General features: G+C 37.7%; 1 protein-coding gene across 3 annotated transcripts in view; it reads left to right on the top strand.

The window, feature by feature from the left end:
• The window catches only part of GRID2 (glutamate ionotropic receptor delta type subunit 2), a 1,071,343-nt gene that overhangs the window by 584,352 nt on the left and 468,593 nt on the right, over positions 1-18,398 (top strand). For all 3 annotated transcript variants that reach the window (XM_074993599.1, XM_074993598.1, XM_074993600.1), the window contains exon 4: positions 16,417-16,622. In XM_074993599.1, coding sequence (XP_074849700.1) covers positions 16,417-16,622 — 206 coding nt within the window. The remainder of the gene's footprint in view (positions 1-16,416; positions 16,623-18,398) is intronic.

Here is an 18,398-nt window from a genome sequence, read left to right as displayed (position 1 = left end):
AGCCACGTCTACACTACAGGAATCTTTCGAACGATGATCTTCCAGAAGATTTTCTTTTGGATCTTTCACATCCACACAAAAAAAAGCAGATCGAAATATTGGGTGAAGGATCGAAATATCTGGTTCTGGGGAGACTGCTCTTTTGAAAAAAGGACCCAGGGAGTGTCTACTCATGCTTTTCTGTGAAGGAAACTTTCAAAGGGAGGCACTTTTCCTGTTCTGGGGTTGCGGAAGAAGAGCGACATTCTTTCATTTTTTGGATTGAAAGAGTGCATTTTGTGTATGAACTCTCCGTGTGTTCTTTTGAAAAAGGGCCTGATTTTCCAAAAGAACTTGCTAGTGTAGATGCGGCCTACGTGAATAGAGAACAGTGATAGCTCCTAGGTGAAGGTCTCAGATACTGAAGTCTCTTGCTAATTAAAATCAGAGCTTTTCCTCTGTCGTGACCCAGATTTCTCCTGTAAAATCCTACAGTTTACTTCTTCTGTTGCCTAATTACCACTGTGTTTGGCTATCTCAGAACTCTGGTGCTAAACACAGAGTCTGCTGACATCAAGGGAACATCAGGATTACCAAGTGTTTGGCAGGGCAGGTTGTGATACCTGTTTACCTGGTATTTTCTTCAGCAAAAAGATATTTTTCTTAATTCTTGAGATGATTATTTGCCATGTGTCAATTATTCTGCAGTAACTCAACTCAGCTGAAGTAGTCCACTTTTAGTCATCATATCTTTGATGCCATTTTTGATTTAATAAATTTTGCATTATAAGCCAGTTTGAACTCTCAGTGAAATGAATGGAATCATTGCTTTTGAGTTCAGTGCAAGTTGCAATAATAGCCTAAAAAAGTTGATGGGGACAGCACTGTTTCTTATGTTGCCAAGGAATAGAACCATACAACATGTTTAGAACAAAATCATGTTGTAAATGGGCACTTCTAACAATTTAGTGCTAAAAAAAATAAAATAAAAAACCCACAAAGTGTAAGAAGTTCAAATGCATCCTTTCTTGGAGTTTAGCTTCAAAAACAAAGGAAACAACAATGAACTCAGCATTAGCTAATATTTTCTCTTTAGTTTTGGCTGGTCCTAGAATTCCTGTATCAAAACTGTTCATCTCTTGATCCTCTGTATGGGAGAGAGCTACTTTAACTCTTAGAAATAAGGGAGGTAAATCAGTCAGTTCTTACAGTGAGCCAGCAGATATCACTTACCCCTTTCCCCAAACAGTCAACACCTGCTACAAGTTCATATTGATGGGGACATGAGGTATGTTTTGGGTAAACACTACCAGATGTTACTTGAAATTTGTTTATCTTTGGGAATTGTTAAAAGCTGTCAACTCCAGTCAAGAGTTGCCTAAAAATTGCAAAAATTTGCCTAAAATTTCACTAAAGTTTGTAAACTTAGGCCCATTTTGTTTAGCACCTGGCTAATTTGTGATTTGAAGATTAAAATGATCGAAAATTAGTTTGGCACAGCAAATACACAGTGAATCGCAAATATTCTAACATATAAAGATACTGCTAGTAGTATCCTAACCGGCTAGCATGGCTACCTCTCTGTCACTAATGGCATGTAAATGAATAACCACCAATCCCCAGATATTAGCATAAAGAAAGACCTCTTTCATGCTAATGTTTGCAAAACGTGAATTAAAAGGGAAACAAATGGAATAGTCATTCCTACTCAGAGTAAATGTCTGTCAATGCTGTTTTTTTGCAGATTCAACAAACTTAAATCATTACGTGACTTGATTACGCTCTCTTTTATAGAGTATTGCTGACTTCATCCACAGTTGTTTTAACAAATGGGAAGAGACAACCTTTTTGGAGCTGTTTAGGTAGCTAGCTATATATTCTATTTGCCAAGAGCACATGTGAATCAGAGACCTTCCTCAGGTTGTAAATTCTTTACAAAGAACCCAATCAATCATTTTGAAAGCTAAATTGTGAGTTTCCCTGCCTCTGTAGGTGTAAGAGGAGTGGACATAAACTTCATCTGAAAATGTTTATTTTTAATGGTTTTTGGTACCAAAGCAGACAGATTGGTTTTCTGGAAAGGTGAATGGAATAGGACCATTCCTGAGGGAATGTAGTATGTCATATTTTCTATTCTCTTTTATAAGTTTAAAATTCTGTGGCATTTGTACACAGTAAAAATAACTAAAAATCACGTGTCCAAAGAGTGTTCTGTTCCAGGCCTATGTTTTTCAAGTTAATTTTTCCGCAGAAGTAGGATGTAAGCATTCATCACTAAGGAACATAATATTTATTTCTCTGAAGGGCAAAAATATATGTTTATTGACTCTTGGAATGTGTGAATAACCAGAGTTGTATTAAGAATGTAATGTATTTTAAAGTTCCTTATCAGTACATCATTTACAGATGAACATAATATCATGACGTGTAAATATACCAGCCACTTTCTCCTAAGAATCTATTAAACAATTAGATTTTTCTCTCAGGGTCTGTTCCAGAATGTTCATTGTGTTGTACCCATATCCCAGAATTATATCTCACGTACCCTTGGTTATTGTCTGGGAACTAGAGAGAATACCTTGTAGCGTGTTACAAGAATAAATTTATTAGTCAGAGAGTACTGGAAACAGGTCATCAAGTTCAGTCCTCCACACTCACAGCAGGACGAAGCACCATCCAGATCATCCATGGCAGGTGTTTTCCCAGCCTACTTTCAACATCTCCAGTGATGGAGATTCTACAACCTCCCTAGACAATTCATTCCAGTACTTAACCACCCTTAACATTAGGAAGTTTTTCCTAATGTCCAGGTTGAGTCTGCAATTTAAGATCATGCTGCAATTTAAGATCATTACTTCTTGTCCTATAGTCAGAGGCAAAGGAGAATAATTTTTTTCTCCTTCCTCCTTGTAAAATGGTTTTAGGTACTTGAAAGCTGTTGTGTCCCTTCTCAGTTTTCTCTTTTCCAAACTAAACAAACCAGTTCTTTCATTCTTCCCTCATAGGTCATATTTTCTAGAACTTTAATAATTTTTGTTGCTCTTCTCTGGACCTTCTCCAGTTTGTCCACATCTTCCCTGAAATGTGTCACCCAGAACTGGACGCAGAACTCCAGTTGAGGTATAATCATCACAGAGTAGCGTGGAAGAATTACTTCTTGTATCTTGTTTACATTCCTGTTAATGCAACCAAGAATTATTTTTGTTTGTTTGTTTTGCAACAGTGTCACAGCGTTGATTCATATTTAGTTTGTGGGGCACTATGACCCCTAGATCACTTTCTGTAGTACGCCTTCGTAGGCTGTCTTTTTCCATTTTGTAAGTATGATATTTTGCCTTTGTCCTTATTGAATTTCATCATATTTACCTCAGAGCCTTTCTCCACTTTGTCAGATCATTTTGAATTTTCTTCCTATCCTCCAAACCAGTTGCAATCCTCCCAGCTTAGTATCATCCACAAACTTTATAAGCCTATTCTCTATGCCATTATGGAAATCCTTGATGAAACTATTGAACAAAACTGGTCCCCAAACTGATTCCTGTGGAACTACCACTTGTTATGCCCTTCCAGCATGACTGAACTATTGATAACTACTCTCCAACCAGTTATGCACCATCCTTATAGTAGTCCCATCTATATTGTAGTTCCCTAGTTTATTTATAAGAAGGTCATGCAAGTCTGTATCAAATGCTTTTCTAAAGTCTAGGTAAACTACATCTATCAGTTTCCCCTTGTTCAGAAGGCTTGTTATCCTATGAAAGAAATCTATCTGGTTTGTAGACATGAGTTGTTGTTGACAAATCTATGCTGACTGTCACTTATTACCTTATTATATCCCAGATGCTTGCAGATGGATTCCTTTTTTATTTGCTCCATTATCTTTCTTGTAACAGAAGTTAAACTCCCTGGCTTATAGTTTCCTGGGTTGTCCTTATTTCCCTTTTTATAGAAGGGGAAATATATTAGCGCTTTTCCAGTCTTCTGGAATTTCTCCTGTCTTATATGACTTTTCAAAGATAATAACTAATAGTTCAGATACCTCCTCAGTCAGGTCCTTGAGTATTTTAGGATGCATTTTATCAGTCCCTGGTAACTTGAAGGCATCGAACTTTACTAAGTCATTTTTAACTTGCTCTTTTCCTATTTTCAGTTCTGAAGCTACCTCATTTTCTCCATCATTCACTACTGTAGGCATCTAATCACCACCAAACTTCTTGGTGTAAACTGAAATAGAGAAGTCATAAGCACATCTGTCATAAGCACACCTGTCATTTCCATGCCAGAAAAGTGATCACAGAAGAGAAGAATGAGGGGGGATGTGCTAGCAACCTTCAACTACCTTAAGGAGGGGTTTCAAATAGGACAGAGAGAAGCTGTTCTCCTTGGTGCCAGATGACAGAACAAGGAGCAATGATCTCAAGCTGTGGTGGGGGCAGATCTAGGTAGGGTATTAGGAAAAAACTGTTTCAGTGGGAGAGTGGTAAAGCTCTGGAAAAGGTTACATAGGGAGGTGGTAGAATCTCCTTGTCTAGAGGTCTTTAAGTCCCGGTTTGACAAAACACTTGCTGGGATGATTTAGTTGGCATTGATCCTGCTTTCAGCAGAGGGTTGGACTTGATTACATCCTGAGGTCTCTTCCAACACTACAATTCTCAGAGATGCCAAGACACTAAAGTGATGGGGAGCCATTGAAGAAGCAAGCTAGACCATGATAGATTTTATGTACAGGCACTACATAGATTGACATTCAAGTAAAGAGAAGAAAGTGGGTATGGTTAGGCCACACTTTCAGAAAACCATCATCCACCATAGTCCATCAAGCTCTCAAATGGAACCTGCAAGGAAAATACAAAAGAGAAAGACGTCAGAGAAGACCTACTGAGATTGAAGGACAACTACTGGGGTATTCCTGGGGTCAGCTAGAAGTTTTGTCCCAAGATAGAGTGAAGTGCAGATTTGTAGATGACCTATGCTCCACCCAGAGTACAAGGGCTTAAGTCATATAAGCCACTGTATAGATTCAGTTTTGCAAGGTGCTAAGCATTCTGATTTGCATACAGCAGAGTATTTAGCATATGTCTACTTTTGATCATATAAGCAGTTCACTGCTGGGTTGGGGTCAGAGAACACATCACCTTTGAGGATCAAGCCCAATATCTGTATACTTGTTTATAGTATATAGAAGTCTCAGGAAAATGTATTTGGAAGGACAAACGTACATATTATACATACTTTCTAATGCAGATGTGATTAAAAAGAACCACTTTAAATAGACAACATCTGTTTTGAACATGCTTTTTAAAGTACTCCCATATGGTTTACCATATAACTTTTTCTGATCTTTATTTGAAGATCACATCAACAGGGCAATGGATTTTTTTCTGTGTCTTGGGTGGTGATCTAAGAAAGATTTTTCTGTCTAAGGAAAAAAAGCTAGAAACACACTATACTGCTAAAGGCAGGGGTTTTTAAATTTATTTTTGATTGTATTTTATTATTACAATAAAGTATTCCTATAAAACTGTTGGGGATAAAAAACGAAGTTATTTCACTGATTTTTTTTGTATATCCACTTTTCAAAAATAAATATCACATGACTGTTCACAGAGATATACACTTGGAACTGGTGTTCCCACTAAGCTGAGTACTTTGGTAGCTGACCAGGAGAGAGTCAGGAGCCCTTCAAGTGATTAGCAAAGCACCCACAGCTGCCCAGAGTGGGCAGCATGTGTTTCTATTGGTATTGCACATCCACACATGCCTTAGTGTACATAACAAAATTTATTCAGCCCATGAATAGAAAAACTAGAGGGAATGCTGCTTAGAATTATAACATTTTCAAATTATTTGGAGTTCTAAGGCCAGTTTAATAAAGACGCATAAAAATATCACATTCTTTTTAATTGATTGCAAAGGCTCATAATTACCTTAAAGCTGTTTTCAGCTGCCTGATGACAATGATATTCTCCAGCATGTCTCTAGACTGTCTTAAAACTGTTTATTACTCATTTGATTACTTGCCAACTTCTGGCACTCTCTCATTTCACTGTGCCTCCATAACCATATAATTAATTCAAGCTTATTATTAAACTATTTTCTTTTTATTAGTACAAAGCAATGATATGGATAAAGGTCCATACGTTCCACTGAGTTCAGTGATTGTTTTTGGGTGTTCAACACTCCTGGGAATAAAGGGTTTTAGGGACCTAAGTATAGATACAGGAGCTTAATTTTAAGCAGTCCCTTTTAAAAATGCTTACAGTTAGGCTCCTAAATCCATATATAGGAGTTAAGCCTGATGAATTTAACTAGGCTTAATTCTACAATATCATCATCAGGAAGTCTAAATAACTTTTAAAAAACTTTAAAAAAAATCCTGGGAAGGAGGAAACATAAGAAAGGAAGAAACTTTTTTTAAAAAACAAACAAACAAACAAAAAAGAAATGCAGACAGCTAAAAGTAAGCACCAAAAGTGTTTATGAGTAGTTTGGTTGTGTTAAATAGGTAAGCTGTAGAGAGCCTTGAAGTAAGTTAATTCCACTTTAGTAAGTACTATAATAAATAAAATGTAGAGGAGGATTGGCTGGCACTCCCTCCACCAGAAGACCTGTTTTTCTTGGCCTGTGAAGACCTGTAAAACACCTGGGCTACGTCTACACTTACAACGGCTGCTACGCAATTTTTGGAATGCCAATTGTGTACCAAACATTGACTTTGCAACCATTGACGTCCATGTCGGTTTTCATGGCAGAAGGTCAATGGGAGTGCTCTTCCCATTGACTTTCCTTAATGTCATGTGGCTCAAAAGAAGTTTGGGGGGTCAACATTGACCCTGGAATGCACCATTTCACACATGCACAAAGTGGCACACTGGAAGATCAACCAGTAGAAGTAGGCCTGGTCTCCTAGGATGTGTCTACACAGCAAAGTTGTTTTGGAAAAACAGCTGCTATTCTGAAATAATTTTGCAAGCATCTACATCACATATCTTCTATTTCAAAATAATTTTGAAATAGTGGACAGCTTATTTTGAATTTGATAAACCTCATTCTGTGAGGAAGAGTGCCTCTTCTGAAATAGATATTTCAGAATAGGGGCTGTGTAGCCTGGAAGAAGGAGCTGTTTTGAAATAAGCCATAGTGCATCCAAGGGCTCTATTCTGAAATAGACTCTGTTCTGTCCGGATGTTCTGTTTCAAAATAAGTGATCACTATTTCAATATGCATTTTACACGTAGATTCACTATTTTGAAATAAGCTAGTCTATAAAATCTCTTCCAGAATAGCTTATTTTAAACTAATGCTGTTGTGTAGATATAGCCCTGGAAAGGGAGTTATTGACTGGCAAGATCCACTTGCATCTGGCGAAACAGGTCTTTGCCCACAAAAGCTTATGCTCAAAATACCCATTAGTCTATAAGGTGCAACAGGACTTGTTGTTTTTGAAGATCCTCTTCGTTTGGCTACCAATGCCACTGAAGTAAAAATAAGCAAACGACCTGTGGATGTCTTTAAATAAAGATGATGGGGGCTACTACCATTCAATATATTATCACAGGACTAGCTGAGCAAGTAAGTCCTAGTGGACGATATGTATGAATCTAGCTTTGTTTATAAATAATGTAGGAATAATTTATAAAATTTTTATATTGTTATTTGTTTCACTAAATAATGTCTACAAATATCTGTTGATATTCAGATTCTTTCTGAGCTTTGCTATGCAAATATTCACCTGAAAACTATTTTGGTTAGGCTTGCTTGGATGCACAGGTAACATGTTGCTGTCAGTTTCCAGTGAGCTCTTAGGAAAAAACATCATTTACCACAGGACCTACATTCTTGGATGATACTCATCTGTAGAGTCTGCATTTAGAATGCTCTATCAAGCAATTTCCATCAGGACCACGCAGACTCGTTTTTCACAAAGTCCCAGAGTACAAATGGGGGCATAGCCCTGGCCTTAACTCTCCATCCATTCCTTCTGTTAATTCAGAAATCTGTAACAAGCATCTCCTAACTGGGGCAAGTGGAGAGTGTGGAGCCGTATTGGCAATCATTTTGAAGAACTCCACTTAGTGTACATCTACACTAGGAGCTAACTTTGAAGTTAACTTCAAAGCAGAGAGCCCAACTTCGAAGTAGCCAGCAGAGAGTCTACACACATTTTCCCTTATTTTGAAGTTAACTTCAAAGTAGGGAGTCCAACTTTGAAGTCCTTACTCCATTCCCAGGAATAGAGTAGAGCCCTACTTTGAAGTTTAACTTTGAAGTAGGTGTGTGTAGAAGCTGAATTTCAAAGTTGCTTACTTCAAAGTAAGCAACTTTGAAGTTATTTTAGTAGTGTAGGCACAGCCTTAGAGCAATTGTGGTGGGTTGTATCCTTGCAGCCTGGTGAAACAACTGTAACCCCTAACAATTGAGCTGGTTTGGCCACTCTCACTGTGCTGAGATGAGGACAGCCAGCCTCTCCAGGTCCTGTTATCATCCAACACTACAGGAGGTGGCACCACACACCCAACTGAATCACCTCAGGATTTTACCTAAGCCACTCATGGATTAACAATGGAGGTCACAGCAAATATCCCAGCTCCCAACCATCACTACTGAAGCATGAACCCAAAATTATGCTATTTTTTACTGTACAGAACCCTGTGCAGTGCAAGTTTATTAATTAATCTATTTTCCCCTCAATGTAGAGAAGATATGCACCAAGCATCTGTTAACTGAGCTGAGATTTTCCAAACACTTCATTCAAAAAACACACTGGTAAAAATAAAATATGGAACAAGTTTATTAACTACAAGAAGATATATTTTAAGTGATTATAAACAGATCAAAGCAGGTTACTTAGGAAATTAAATGAAATCACAAACTAAATAGGATTTGAATCAGCAATATATCACCCCGTCAATGACAAAAATAGCTTCTTGAGGCACAAGTTTAATGTGCTTTGCAGCTTGGGGCCTCCTCCACCATTCCAAATTCTTTGTCATCCAGAGGTTCTTTCAGGAGTTTAGTTGTGAGGGAGTGAACTCAAATTATGAGGTTGCTCCCCAATTTTATAGGTTCTTCCTGCCTGCTGGAAATTGTTTGACTGTGATATGGGGAATCATCCCCCACTGGCCAAACCTTCTCTTCTTCCTTATGCCGCATTCCTGTGCTTGTGGATTCTTCCCTGGATATATGTTGATTATTACAATTAACACTTTCAGACTACTCCATTATTGTACCTAAAAGGCAAGTTTTGAGTGTTTCCAGCCTCTCATTAGATATTAGTAACTTACATGTTGCTTTGAAGAAGTGGGTCGGTCCCACAAAAGTTCATCACCTAACAAAGCATTTTCTTAGTCTTTTTTTGCAATGATACAGACTAACACAGCTTCCTTTCTGTAACTTACACATGGGAAGATTTCATAAATTCACTTACTGTGATAGCACATTCCATTCAATGAAATATTAATGTTTAGCAGATCAAGACATTTAAAATTATACCTCACAACTCAGATTTTGTACAAAACAGAGAGTATATGGAGGTGCCTAGGTTTTATGGGAATTACAGAAATTACTTCTAGAAGTGGCACATGGATCCCCATTCTTAACAAGCATCAATGACCTCAGAGGAGATTGGTCTGAGGAATCCAAACAAAAGTGTGTAGAGCTCCACGTCATAGCCTTGCACATTTCAGATCAGATACCACAATAAACACATGATGTAGAAGTGATTTTAGCGCCTTTTGGACATACTTCAGTACCTGGAGATGACTGTCGGTTTGACAAGATGTGGCTGGCAGAGGTGCAGAGTCTGATCCATTTGAGCAGAAGGTAATTAACAAGAAATTGGAGACTACATTAGGCGGGAATCATAGGTGAAAACAAAGGATCACCTTACCCATGGGAAGAACAATTTGAATTTCAATGACCATCGTGATTTGGTTCTCACTATCTGGGTCAATATTTTAATTGAAAAGAATCTTTATATTTTGGAAGAAAGATGCATTCTCCAGGCCTGCACTTAGTAGAAGATTTTCAAAGCTTCTCAGATATCTGGAACGTAATGTTTACTCAGAGAGATGACTTAGTGTGTTGAAAGACTGACAGCCACTTTTATATGTTGAATGCAATGTATTACATGAGTATGTTACACAAGCATGGTATCTGGCTGGGGTGTAAGAGTTTGGGTTTTTTTTTGTTTCTAGCTCCTATTCAGTTTTTTTCTTCCTTTTTTCCTTTTATCCACTTCGAAAGTGCCTCATTTCAACTGCACATGGCTCATCTTCACAGGGCCCTTTTCGAAATGTCAGGAATAAGGGAATTTTGACATTTGCGGGGTCCTTTCAAAAAGGGCCCTGTGTAGACGAGCTGCATGCGGTCAAAATGTGGGACTTTCAAAGTGCTGCAGCTGGCAGCATGCTAATGAGGTGCTGAATATTTATTTCAGTGCCTCATTAGTATTCTTCCATTTAGCAGTTAGCAGGGCCATTAGCATGGCCCTTTCGAAATTTTGGCCAAGTGTAGACACGGCCTTAGAGTTCTGCTTTGAAGATCACAGAAGTTTGGATGTTATAATCAGGTATGAAAGCTCCTAAACAAAAGGTTATCAACAGTGATCTTGAACAAATGATATGTCTTTTGAGGTTAGCTTATCATCAACCAAAATATCACCCAGTTAATGCTCTCATTCAGCTCCCTAACACCAGTGAAAAAGTCGTAATAGGGTAGTCTGGCAGCTTTGTTTGGTCATGCGTTCTTTGTATTAAAGATAACTAATGGGACGAAACTTCACTGGTCTGAGAATAGGATGGAGTAGCATGAAAGAGGAGAGAGACAGTGTTATTGAATCATCATGCTAAGCATTACTGATTACTTCAGCTTAAACCCTAAGTTAATAAATATCAACAACCTTGTAATAATATGGATACTTCACTCAGTACTTGAATAGAACCATGAGTTTTTCCGAGTCCACTTGAACTGTCTCACTGGGGTGTGCAGTATATATCCACACTGGCATAAGCTCAGTTATTGCAGCCATCACCCAGTAAGAAAGGATTACTGCGGTAGATATATAAAGCTTTCTCGATAAGAATTTGAACAGCATCATATGTTATACAACTGCTTTCCTCATCAACAGTACAAACAAATGAGTCTTTTGTGTAATCAGCCAGCGAATATTTATGACAAGTGCATTCACCTTTTCTGCAGCAGCTGAATCAGGTGATATTTTTCATCTAGGCAAAGTGCAAGGCAGCTTTCAGGTCTAAAATTATATTACAGGAGGACCGGTTAATGACTGTATATCACACCTGGGGAAACCAAATGCTCAGTTAGGAGCAGTGATTAGCTTATAATTCTCTTTTATCTCCAGTAAAATGCCAGAAGCAAGTAGGATTTAGTTTATTATCATCAGGTAGTATAATTTTTCTGCAACCAGAGCTGGTCTGATTATTCATTGTGAATGTGTACTTTGTATCCATTTATATAAATGCTTGTTTTTCATAAGTGCCAATGAACAATTAGATTGCTGATGTTTGCTGTTCATTTTTCAGGGAACAATTGATCAACTAAGCCGCAAAATATTCATTCTGATGGGTGAATCTTGATTGATAGGATGGGTGAAAACTTTTAAACCAGTGATTGATTGACTTATGATTGGTAGCAAATAGTGAATAATAAATAGCTGATGATATGTTGTTGAGGTGAATTTTCAGACCAATAGTTGTTTCTGGTAAAATGTATTAAACTTCTGGGATCTGTCATTTTCTCTGCAACCTCCTGGTTGACTTAATACTAAGGAACCAGTCCATGCTATGCACTGGAGCATCTCCAGCCGCTGGTTACAAATATGTTAACAATCTTGAAGCCAATGAAGCTATGCTGATTAAACACTAGCTGAGGATCTGGACCTGTTTTCTGTGTTTCATTATTTAATGATGTCTGATGATGATTTGCAAAATTTTGATTATGTGTTGAAAAGTAAGGCTGAAGAGCTGGTAAACAGAACCAATTTAAAAGAACCCCTGCTGTCCCTCAAATAACAGAATGCCCTCTAAGTTGCATAAAATTTATACCGTTTATTCAAATAACATCATTAAGAGTTTGTAGTAAATAAATTTTCGTTGGCCCTGAGGAAACTTTTTTTCCTAATGATTATCTTACTCATTTATTAATGGGATGCAGATGAGTTGGTTTTCTCACCATGCCTACACCAGCACTAGAGGTTTTTAAAATAGCTAGCAGTCAGGTTAATAGGACTAATTTCAAACACACAGTTTCACAAACATAGTCTCATTAACAAAGCAATCACACAGTAAAATGCATTAGAGGCTGACTCAAGGGGTGGATCTGCATTACCAACATTAAGATAAGTAATTCATCACTGATTAATTAATGATCCAGGTTCATATTATGGAGCTACTTAGAGCAGCAAAGGGGTGAGGTCTCGGAGCCAATTCTCTAGCCCAAGTAGGAATGTCTACACTACTGTTGCTATCTCCAGAGTGCAAGCTCCTGAGCAGAGACCTGGGTTCTGAAATGTGTTATGGTTTCTTTGTTTCTTCTTGATGTAGTGTAGCTGAACCCTTAGTGATTTGCCCTAAGTCATATAGGAAATCTATGGCAAAACTGGCAATTGAACTGTGATCAGAAGGCCAATCCTAGGCCTTCAGCACAAACTCATCTCTTCTAGTTCAGTAGCTGAGGTTAGCTAATCACATCTACACTCTTGTGAACAGTACCTGATTTGAATGTCCAGGGACAGGAGGCACATTACAACAGGAGAACCCCTGATACAGGAACTTACTTCTTGGGTACTTTCAAAAGACCCCAAGCCAATTGACTTTTCACACATTTTCTTGCTTGGGAAGAGGTGTCATGCTAAGATCTGTTCCTTTATATGTAGGATTGACTTCCTATGGACACTGGAGAGCTGACTCTATATTCATGTAACCTTGAGTCAAATGTGATGGCTGTATTTTTTTTAATGATACTAAATGTTAGGCACATGGGGTGGAGAAAAGAAAATAATGCTGACTCTAGTGCCAAGACAGTAATGAGGACTATTTATATTGGTGACAAAACATAGCTCTCCTACAGGCTTTGAAATGATTGTGGATGATCTGATTTAAAAATAAAAATCTAATTTCTAGTTGTCTGGCTAGCAAATGTGGGAAGAGAATCATCTGTGCATCAGAAACTAACAGCTGTGAAACACACACTTAATGGAGTTGTCTGAAGAAGGAATTTATCCATGAGAAACAGAACTCCATAGTGCAATTTAGAAGTATCCTACAATCAGCCTGTGCAAAAAAGGAAAGTTGACACCAGACATTCAATTACAGCACCTATTGTTTGGCATACTTTTGAAAGAAAATCCTCTCTAGTGACCAGAGATCTAAAGCACTGCAGTTAACCATCATTATTTTGTAGCACTTACACAGCAGTTTTTATCTGGTGATCCCAAAGGAAGACTCTACACTAGAGAGTTTTGTAGACAAAACTGGTGTTTTGTAGACAAAACTCATGGAGCATCTACACACAAAATGAGATTTGTAGACAAAAACTGTCGACAAAAAAGTATAGATGCTGTGGGTGGCCCTTTTGTTGAAAGAGTGGATCAAAAGATCTATCTGCTTTTATGTGTAGAGAGGACCTGTTGACAGAAGTTTTGTTGGAACATCTCTTCCAACAGTACCTTCTTTAGGCTGATGCTTCTAATGTAGATGTAGCCAAAGTGTGTAATTATGATAGGTAAGCTCCATTATTTTCATCTTCCCTTTACAAATAGGGCAACTAAGGCCCAGAACATCAAGTATTTATCCATCATTGCAGTTTGTCAGTGGCAGGGATATGAACTGCACACAAATTTCTTTACTATATCTGGTGCCCTATGCATTACAGAACACTACCCTAGATGTGTATCAAGGTGCCATCTTTCATATATTGAAAGATCGCTGAAAAGAATAATCTTATCAACAAAGAGCATCTCAAGTCTTAATGTCCACTTGATCTGTATACTATTCAACATGTGTCAATGCTTTGTTAGATTCATAGATTTTTAAAATGAGAGGGGAATGATCGTGCAGTCACTGCATAACACAGGTTAAAGAATTCACTTAGTAATGACTGCCTCAAGCCAGTAACTTATGGTTCGAATGGAACATATGTTTTAGAAAAACAGAAGTTTTCCTCCTGTTTTCTCTCTCACTCACTTCTATCTCTCTTGAATTGGTGAGAAGAGCCCATGGTCATTGGTATAGAATTGAAATCTAACAAAACTTGTCTTAGTTTCCCCATGAATTGTTATGGTATATGTAGATACCTAAGAAGATTTACATAATTTAGTTGTCTCCTGGCCAATCATTATCTCTACTCAAAAACTTCCCGTCTAACTGGCTGTTAAGCAACTAAGAAATACAGCAAATATGTAAGACTTTAGAACTCTGGTTAAAGCAGAAGCAGCTAGTTTATCATTTGCATAGAAAGGCATGTTTGTAACAATTCAGACAGTCTTGTTGCTTCTTAAATTGGCATTTAATTTCCAAAAAATCCTAACATCCCTGATTAGATTTAATTTAATTTTCCTGATTTAGACATTAAATAGAAGCTTTACTTAGTTCCTGACAATCTTTTGGAACTTTATTTGTAGGATATACCTGTACTTTGTCAATGTTAAACCATTCTTCAAATGTTTAGTAATATTTGAACATTGCTGAGTTATCTATATATAAGTAGAGTGGTTACTGCCATTAATTCCTAAAATGGCTTCCCAGTTTGTTGTATTTTACTTCCAGAGGTACAACTTGCAGAATATTAATGTTTTAAATAAGGCTGGCTCTTTTAAACAACTTGGGTGAAGTCTTTAGAGATGTGTTCATTATGTGGCAACATTGCATGTTATATATTCTCTGAGGATTCTGCTGTCTCTGAAGACAAGCAGCCATTCTATGCTTGGGTCATAAGGAAGAGACAGAAAGGCTACATCTACATGGGCAGCCTGTGTTGACAGAAGTCACTGTCAACATAGAAACCTCGGCAGTACCTCTGTCGACAGATTGCATCTAATCATGGAAGTGGCTCGAAAGACTGCCTTGCCCTCTGTTGACAGAATGGCTGAGGAGAAGCTCTGCAAACAGTGTTGCCTGGGAAACAGGAAGCACTTTCTGTTGAGAGAACTCTCTAGGTGCGCACTCTGGCAACAAAACACAGTTGACAAAGGCTCTATACCTGATCGGGGAGAGATATAACACTGCCAGCTGAACAGCTGAGTTTTGTCAACAGCCTCTTGACTGAGGGCTTTAAATGAGTAGATGCTTGTTGAGTTTTGTCGACATAAGCCCAGTTTTGACGACAGAGGCTGCCTGTATAGACGTAGCCAAAGTGTTTTCTCTTTCAAGGAGATTGTATGCTTGTTCCTCTTTTTTTTTAATGAAAGTGAGATTTTTGAACAGGTAGTTTTAACCCTGTAGTGCATCAGGGTTGTTGTTTAGTGGTCTGACACTCCAAAACTTTTTAGATACTGAATAGGTATGTCATAGCTCAAAGGAAGGTGGGGCACTGAAAACATTTGAAACATAAGGCCCTATGCACTCAAATAGCCAGTGTGTACCCAGTGAGCGCTCAGATGCACAGCCAAATGAAAGGATTCTTTGCTGGAATTTATGGACAGAAAAGGATGCTGGTACTGTAGGCACAATGACTTAAAGTAGTTACAGCAAAAGATAAACAGTTCATTCTGAGGCAAGGTGTACACAGGAGGTATCAAGCTCCATTACAGCTCTTTGTATTTGGAAAAACATAATGCATGTATTTTATTTTTATTTAATGCTAAACACAGCCAATAGCCCTTGTGTCTCCCCAATAACATGTCACAATTGTTTGATTTTTAAAGGAAGTAAATTTATGCATAACTTGGACCCAGCCTTCTAGTTTTTTTGTAAATAGGTCACGCAGGTCTGTTTGCTAGGTTCAGACATTCAAAAGTGTGTGCTTCTCCAAAGACAGTTGCATTTTTTTTAATAACTTTTTTTCCGGTCTCTAACAAAAGAAACCAAGAAAAGCACTGTATGTTGCAGTCTGATAACTTAGCTTCTCCTTCTCTGCTTTTGTCATTTATTATGAAACTGCTCTCAGAGATGTATGGTATTAATTAGATTTGAGAACAATATGGTGATGGAGTGAGGAAATCAACTGAAAATAATTAAGTACTGTTTTTAAGTGTTTCTTTTGAACACTAATCAGAACAAAATTCTTCCCATATTGTATCACTTTAGGACATACCATGAGCATAGCTCAGGAAGAAATCAAATGAACATTAATTTAGGCTGACCTTCAGGGACCTACCCCATAATGGAGTAAAATACCTTTTCAAGATATGCACAGTTGTGTTTTTGTCTCTTTTTTTGTATACAAATTAGCATTTTGATGGGATTTTGATGTTTCTAGATATCCGTGGAATACAAGAATTTTTGGACAAAGTATCTCAGCAGGGAATGGATGTTGCACTGCAGAAGGTAGAGAACAACATCAATAAAATGATCACAGGGCTCTTTTCCACTATGCGAATAGAAGAACTGAACCGCTACCGGGACACACTGAGACGGGCCATTCTTGTAATGAATGCATCAACAGCCAAATCTTTCATTACAGAGGTAAGTTATAAGCAGTGGTATTATTCTACTGTTCTCTGTGCCCCCAACCTTGTTCACTGAAATTTACAAATGTTGGTGAAATGGCTCATTTTACATGATGTCTTATAAAAATAAATAGATTCACTTCATGTGACTTCTTGCAAAAATAAAATGTTAGTATGTACACTTGGGTCTCTCGCTCTCAGAAAAACACAGAACACTTGCTAATGATGGTTTTAAGGTTCATATGAGAGCATCCAAAGGAAAGTATGCCTATGCACCTTGTGAGCAATACATTCAAAAAAAGAGAATTTTAAAACTCTTATTAAATGTCATGTGTGTTGTGTTGCTAATTCCATGTTTATCTAATTTATTCCATAGCTTCCATGTTATTGCTGAAAAATTATTTTTATTAAATTGCATGTATTTATGATGTGTGTTTGTTTTTCTGACTGACACATTTCAGCTTGCTGGATTTGTATAAAGTAAAACTTAATAATGGCCTCTTATAGCTTATAAAACAGACTGGAAATAAGAGCCATGGGCATAAGTTAAAATGATTTATCTGTGAAGAATTCAGTATGGTAAAAGGAGTAGTATTGATCTATTTAAGCAAAAGTTGGATGATGGTATCAAATGTATCAAAGTCCCTAGTTAAAAAGACTTTGTGTTGGAAGTGGCTAACTGCCATAGAGGCAACATGGGTGTTTTGTTGATTGGAGATGGATGAGTTTTCCAAAATGTCACCATGTAAACAAAGCCACTTTTGTTCCAGGGTAAGAATGTCTTGTTCCTGTTCAGCTTGGGTTAAGCTAAACAGGAAGAAAACACTCTGCCAACACACAGAGTTAATTAGCAGCAATTACTTGTGCAGACAAACCCTAACCCTTTACAGGAGGTGCAGCTGCTGGTTCATCTGGACTTTAGTTATTAGTCTCTATCGCTAGGGCTGACACCTATGGCAATCCCTACAGTTTTGACTCCTTCTCAACTTAACAAAAGTATGTAATGCTCTCACTGTTCAGATGTAGATATGTCACAACTGTAGTATGCATAATGTTGATTGCAGTTCAGCTAACTCCTTTTCCAGAATAAACAGTCACACACAGTCCTGTGTAAATTGGCAGTCGACAAATTAGAGAGTCCTCGAGGTAGAATTTACCTTTGCTCTGACCTTCTGATATTTTTGTTTCTGGAAAGCAGCTATGTGTTTAAGTATGTCTTTGTTGATCCCTTCATTTTGTCTAACTTTTATATCCCTAGAGCTTGCAATGATGAGGTCACTACTTAGAGAATATTCAGACACAGAAGGGGCTTAAGGTTGAAATGTCTTTCTTCCATCTTCAAAACAGCTTATTGTTCCTTACAATTGCATAGCAACTTTATATCTTAGAAGAGCTGTACAGATACCAGCTGGCCAGTCCACACATCAGCCCTTTCCATTTTCACAGATAAAGTGACAATTGGGGCATACAATTACAAATTTTCTGACAAAGTACTAATTTAAAACACTAAATTTTTCATTTAGAGCTCACTCCTATAGTAAATGGAGTTTACCAGAAGCACTCAGGTTCTGAACTTTAAACATGTGAATAAACCCATGACTTTAATGGAATTACTCAAATGATTAAAGTTAAACATGCTTAAATGCTTGGCAGGATGGGGGCTAGAATGAACTTGTGAGACTGAGCCTTAAGAAATACGGCTTCTGGCATAAAATGCAAAGTTGTTCTACTCAGTTTCTCATGTGCAGCCCTGGTAGAGCTGCCTCCAGCCTGATCCTTCTCATGTTCTTAG

The sequence above is a fragment of the Carettochelys insculpta genome, chromosome 4, assembly GCF_033958435.1.
Source record: "Carettochelys insculpta isolate YL-2023 chromosome 4, ASM3395843v1, whole genome shotgun sequence".
NCBI classification, from domain to species: Eukaryota; Metazoa; Chordata; order Testudines; family Carettochelyidae; genus Carettochelys; species Carettochelys insculpta.
The sequence above is the reverse complement of the archived record's forward strand: the minus strand, read 5'-3'. Positions and strand labels throughout refer to the sequence as shown.